Source organism: Anastrepha ludens, chromosome 6, assembly GCF_028408465.1.
Source record: "Anastrepha ludens isolate Willacy chromosome 6, idAnaLude1.1, whole genome shotgun sequence".
In the NCBI taxonomy this organism is placed as follows: domain Eukaryota; kingdom Metazoa; phylum Arthropoda; class Insecta; order Diptera; family Tephritidae; genus Anastrepha; species Anastrepha ludens.
The window spans coordinates 53,759,961-53,766,165 of NC_071502.1; the positions used below are offsets into that span (position 1 = coordinate 53,759,961).

General features: G+C 36.7%; 1 protein-coding gene across 1 annotated transcript; it reads left to right on the plus strand.

Annotated features, from left to right (window-relative positions):
- Window positions 1–2,210: 2,210 nt before the first annotated feature.
- On the plus strand, window positions 2,211–5,755 carry LOC128867072 (UDP-glucosyltransferase 2-like). The gene is made up of 5 exons (XM_054108166.1): window positions 2,211–2,255; window positions 2,326–2,422; window positions 2,487–2,945; window positions 3,015–3,493; window positions 4,892–5,755. The coding sequence occupies exons 1-5, from the start codon at window positions 2,211–2,213 to the stop codon at window positions 5,282–5,284; spliced, it is 1,473 nt and encodes a 490-aa protein (XP_053964141.1). The 3' UTR covers window positions 5,285–5,755.
- Window positions 5,756–6,205: the final 450 nt, after the last annotated feature.

A 6,205-nucleotide genomic window follows, 5' to 3' on the forward strand; every position in this document is an offset into this window, starting at 1 on the left:
TCATGCAATAATGCGAATGCGATGCAATAAAATCTTGAAAAAATGTTGTGAACAATTCCCTTGGAATCATAAAAACAAATGCGCATCGACTTGATATAATATTTGCCTTTTCCAAACGCGATTTCTTGGGAGGTGGTTCGACTGGGCCTTCCATTCGGCACTTTGACGCTTAGGTTCAGGTTGATGTTGGAAACACCACGTTTCGAATGTTGAATTCTTAGCATATTTTTGGTAATTCAGTTCACTTGTGCGGAATGAAACGTGCACAGAGCTTTCGTAAGCCCAAATGAGCAGTTGAAATACAATAAATCGATGTTTTGGAGACATTCAACTCCGATTCCATGAATTTCAACGACGATTTCGGTTAATTTTTGATAAAGTTAAGAATAATTTAATGGAGTTTTCGGTGATTACTGATTTGGGACGGCACGTATGTTCATTGTCATTTATGTCCTCACAACCATCCCTGCAACGTGTGAACTACTCATGAACTCTGACACGAGATATACAATCATCGCCATAAACTTTTTTCATCAATTCAAATGTTTCGGTAAAGGTTTTACCGATTTTAAAACAAAATTTGATATTAGCTCTTTGTTCGAAACTCATTTTTGTACCGATGCCACAAACATACTGACACTTTAGACGAAATAACTTCGCTTCCACTGAACCGAATGTCTCCAAACTTTCACTGGAAGTCAGCTAGGGATGTAACTCCCAACGCACTAACTCATTAAAAAGATGGCGCCATCAAAAACATTTTTATCACGCCAGTCTTGTTAATTTTGGGCTACATCTTGTAAGTGCGTTTACATCGGGATACTGTTCTAAAAGTGTTTGCAAGAAAATTGTTTGTTCTGTTTACTAACTAGGGTATAAACTTGCCAAAGTTTATGCCAAGTCGTAACATTATTGAGAGCCGTAACATATCCTACACATTAGTTAATTTCATGGGATGGCAGCTATGGTTCCGATATACTATAAAAATGTGCAGAACTTTACATTTGTCGTTTTTAGCATTGAAATTTTCTCAAGAATTTATGTTCCGGCCTAACTGAGTGAACATACCTTCTTCTGATGAGATGTCTCTCATTTTTGTGTAAATGAGGCGGTATAAATGGCGGTACCTGCATAGATTCTGAAGTCCATTGTTTCGTATTTAAATTACATTTGGTTGAGCTTATAAAATGTTATAATAAAAAGTACGTACCCCTTTTTCTCGAAACAACTATGCGGAGGAGTATGCACCTTTGACTTGGGTTTGGAATTTGTGGTCAGTTAAGAATGATTAACGATTTTATATTATATACTATTGGTCCGTTACCTCGGGAGGACAGTAGTACAAGGATTACATGGGCTTTTATGCATGATTTTTGGTTGAATGCAAATCACTAATAAAACGCTGGTTAGGTGAAAGTGCGACTAAAGTTCCATGTTTTCTTTTAAAAGCCACTTATTTATCCGTGATGAGGTTATTATTTAATATATACTACAGAAGTAATTTTGTGATAATTTATTGGAAAGCCGCTTCCAGATAAATGAGTTTAGAATTTGAGATATAGGAGCGCACGGACCGCTCTCTACCGCTCTGATTGGCTGTAGAAGCTATAATATTGGGAATTCCCGCATGAAAATTTCACAGTATATTCTTAAGATACCATACTTCCAAATTTCTAAACCACCTAGTCCCCTTAATGACTAAAGATAACTATGAATTTTTGGAATTTTGAGTGATATTTCTTAGTATTTTTTAGCACGAGTTTAAGTTGGACATAGCTGAAATCGATTTCCAGGTTAGTGTCATATCTGCGCACGTTTTCTGGTCGAAGGGGTCTTAGCCCTAATTAAATTATTGATCTCAAACTCATTCCCATTTATTCCGATATCTCTCTGACTTGCTTTCGCGCCCTAACCAACGAGGACGTCTACGGTAATGCCCTAAACAAGATACTCAACACTGCAGTAAATATATCAAAAAGTAAAATACAAAAAAATAATTAATCAATATTTTCACAGTACACCTAGGCAGATATAATTCAACCTATTTTTGCGAAACATTTATTAAAGTTTATTTTTTATTATCTTTCAAATAGCTTTCAAAAATCGTTTTTACTGTATTAGCACTGGCTATTCTAGTCGCTCAAACACCATCTACTGATGGTGCGAAAATACTCGCTGTGTACGCATTCCCAGCCAGAAGTCACTTCATGATGCATCGTGCGCTGATTAGCGAGTTAGTTAAACATGGCCAACAGGTAGAACTATCATTTTATCTTAATTGTAGTTAATGAAATTAAACTAATTTCTCTACTAAATAATTAATAGGTCACCATGATAACCGCACTAACACTAGAACCTCAGAAATTGGGCAGCAACTACACAGAGATACTTATTGAACCGGAATACGATTACTGGAAGGATAGTGAGTTGTTATGCTATGTGTACATATATGAAATATTCCAAATTTTAATGCTTTTTCCTTACAGGTGCGGAAAAATTTGGCGCAAATCCGGTCCTTGAAATGAAAAATGATGTATCAAATTTATTGAATATGATGAAAATCATTTCCTTAACTGGCACGGAACATGCGCTCAGACAGCCCAAAGTGCAAGACATCATCAATGCCAAACAAACCGAAGGTGTCTACGATTTGTTACTGGTAGAACAATTCCAACAGGAAGCATTTCTAGCATTGGCCCACGTCTACAATATACCAGTAATGAGCTCTGCAACATTTGCCCAACAATTGTACATGAGTCAGATGTTTGGCATTATCACACCTTGGTCATATGTGCCTCTTAATATCCTAGAACTTACCGAGCATATGACTTTCTGGGAACGTGTACAAAATACCTATCATTTATTACATTGTGACCTCTATCGAGAATTTAAAATCTTTCCAGAAATGGATGAGCTGGTGAAGAAATACTTTGGACATTTACCAAGTAAGAATCTGAAAATATTTCGCAAACATGAATGAAATGAAAAAGTCAACTTATTATATTTATTTCCAGTAAAGTTCCCAAGTGTATCGGCTATGGATAAGAATCTCTCTGCTATATTAATTAATAACTATACACCGTTATCGTCGGCCGCTCCCACAATAGATAGCATGATCAATGTCGGTGGCATGCATATTTATCCACCAAAGCCACTTCCCACTGATCTACAGAAATTTTTGGATGAAGCAGAAAATGGCGTGGTTTACTTCAGTTTGGGCACTCAAGTTCAGGCTAAGGATATGCCACTCGAAAAGCTAAAGGTTTTCCTTGACGTATTCAGTCAACTGAAACAACGCGTCTTATGGAAATTCGAAAATGATAGCATTGCAAATTTACCAAAAAATGTTATGATAAAAAAATGGATGCCACAAAATGATATCTTGGCACACCCTAATGTGCGCGTTTTCATCGCTCACGGCGGGCTCTTTGGCACACAAGAAGCCGTGTATCATGCCGTGCCAATACTAGGAATACCATTTTTCTTTGATCAGGTAAATTGAATATAGGATCGGACTTTGAACAAAAACATTGACTATGCCGAAAATGATGGTTTTAATGCAATTGTGCAGCAACGGTAACCCAGTGGTATTAATTCTTTGTGAACAATAACCTTAAAATCAAAAAAAAGAACATTATGGCCTTCACTTTCCAGTACTTAGTTAAGTTAGGTTAGCCTGGTTGGCAACAAGCCACGTATAGACCTTTTGGTCCCTAGCGATACCAGATGGAGACCGACCTCTATGAATACCTAAAGTAGACATCATGTAGGATGGTAGCGCTTTTGGAGAATCTAAGCAGCGTTGGGAGATCCGCTTTTGAGACATCCTCCAGACCCTCAAACAATGGGGCTTCCAGGCATTTTAAAGGCGTTTTTGATAATGCCGGACAAGCGCACAGAAGGTGTTCTAAAGTTTCCTCAACATCCTCTCTGCATTTGTGCGTGTTAGCAATCCCTATCTTGTACGCATGTGCAGCTAATAGATTATGACCTGTTAGCACACCTATGATAGTTCTGCAGTCCTTTCGCGAGAGCATAAGTACGAATTGAGTCAGTTTTTTGTCGTTAGTTCCACACATGGCTTTTGCTGTTTTGCATGTGGTTAGATTAGTCCACCTATCTGCTACTCGCCTTTTCTTATAGTCGTCCATTTCATTGTATATTGTATTTAGCGGTTTTGGTATGTCGTTCCCCTGTTCAAAAGGTAGTCTAACAGCTCTTTTTGCTATCTCATCTACTATTTCGTTCCCCATAATGCCTTTGTGACCAGGCACTCAATAGATATGAAGCCTACTGTTTGCGGCTAGCCTTTCTATGGCCTACCTGCTCCGTCGAACATTTTTGGGCTTAATACAATATGAGCTCAGTGCTTTTATTGCTGCTTGACTGTCCACTTTATAAAAGTAATTTTTGAATTTTTCATTTTATTAGCTTAATCATAATGCCAGCGAACGTCATATTTTACTGAGAAGCACGACGTCCTTGCCAAATACTTCCCAAGTGACTTATAGTGTACTTATATATTCCAACGATAGTTTGAATCTATTTAGTTTTCACTAAGATCTGGCTAGCTGGCGACGAATTAGTTCGTTCTTTGTGAATATTTTAAATGCCAGCGTCAGATCAGGAGTTCGCAGGTAGTAGAGCAGTCTGATAAACTTAGTACGATGATAGTTTACAGATATAGGCAGTCCAAATATTGAACGAACACTTTTGTAGCCAATTGCCAATTAATTCCATATTGAACGCTTTGTCAGTCATTGATGAAAATACATTTACAGCGAAAACATCTCATACCTTACATACAGTAAAAAAGTTCTCTATACTTGAGAGCGCATATTTCAATACAATATTTTTAACTTTCTGTGTGTTTTCTCTCCCCTCCACATAGTATCTAAATTTGAAGAAAGGTGAACATGGCGGCTATGCCATTACTTTGGATTTCAAGACGCTTACACGTGAGGATTTGAAGAATGGTCTGCAACAATTGCTCTACAACTCCACCTATCGTGACACTATCAAACGGGTCTCGCGAATTTTCCATGATCGCCCGATGGGCCCACGGGAGACGGCACTCTACTGGATCGATTATGTGATACGTCACAAAGGCGCACGTCATTTGCGCGCTGCTGGTTTGGATTTGAAATGGTACCAATTTTATTTACTGGATGTTATCGCACTGGCTGTAGCTGTTGTAGTTGTAGCGCTCGGAGTTGCGCTTGCGTCATTGCGATGGGTTTTACGAAGAATCAAGGATGGAAAGATCAAACAAAAAGTGCAATAAAAATATTAACTATTGGAATTATCCTTTTCTGTTTTATGGAAAATGTTCGCAATATGTATATATTCTAAATATCTACTGTACTGTAATGTGTATTGACAAGTTTTGACTATTTATTTGTTTTGTTTTTGCTTGTAAAATCATACCATTGGAAATCATTCTAAACAAAAACTAATACAAAAAGTTTGAAGCTTTGTATAAAATTTATAAGATATCGGCAAATTTCCATAAATATTTCTCACCTTCTAGTCAAAATTTTTAGAAAAAGTCAGGTTATGCAGTTGTATATCCCCTTAAATTTGACTTCAATAAAGTGTAAGGTTGACGTTGTGTTTTGACAATTTTCTTCATATAACGAATGTCCGATATTTTTTATGACGCTGATAGTGTACGTAGAATAAAATAAAGTTTATCAAGAACATATTTGTGTTTAAAGGTTTCTGAAAGCATGAAGAATGCTTGACGGTTCAAGAACTCACGAGTTTTATTTCCAATATTTTTGCTAGTGCAATTTTGAAAAGAATCCGATACGTATATTTGACAAATTTTTAATTAAGTCATTAATGGTTGGTATATCACTGGTGCTTTGAAATGTGGAAGTTGTGTAAAGAAATACTATTAAATATTAAAAACAAAAATGTTTATGTTTATATGTACATTTCAATTTGTTGTTTATACCGACAGACAAAGGCAAAATAATTGTCGTAAGTTCTTTATTATTATTATTTTACTTTAATTTTTGTTAAGGTCAAACCAAAAGAAAATAAAGAGTTTATCTACCCTATCTAGAAACAAAAGATACTAGACAATAAAAAAATAGTTGTTAAGGCCGCACAATCATCACGTGGTGTTCCCCATCCAAGTACTAACAGCGCCCGACACTGCTTAATTTCGGTGCTCGGCGAGATCCGATGGGCCACATTC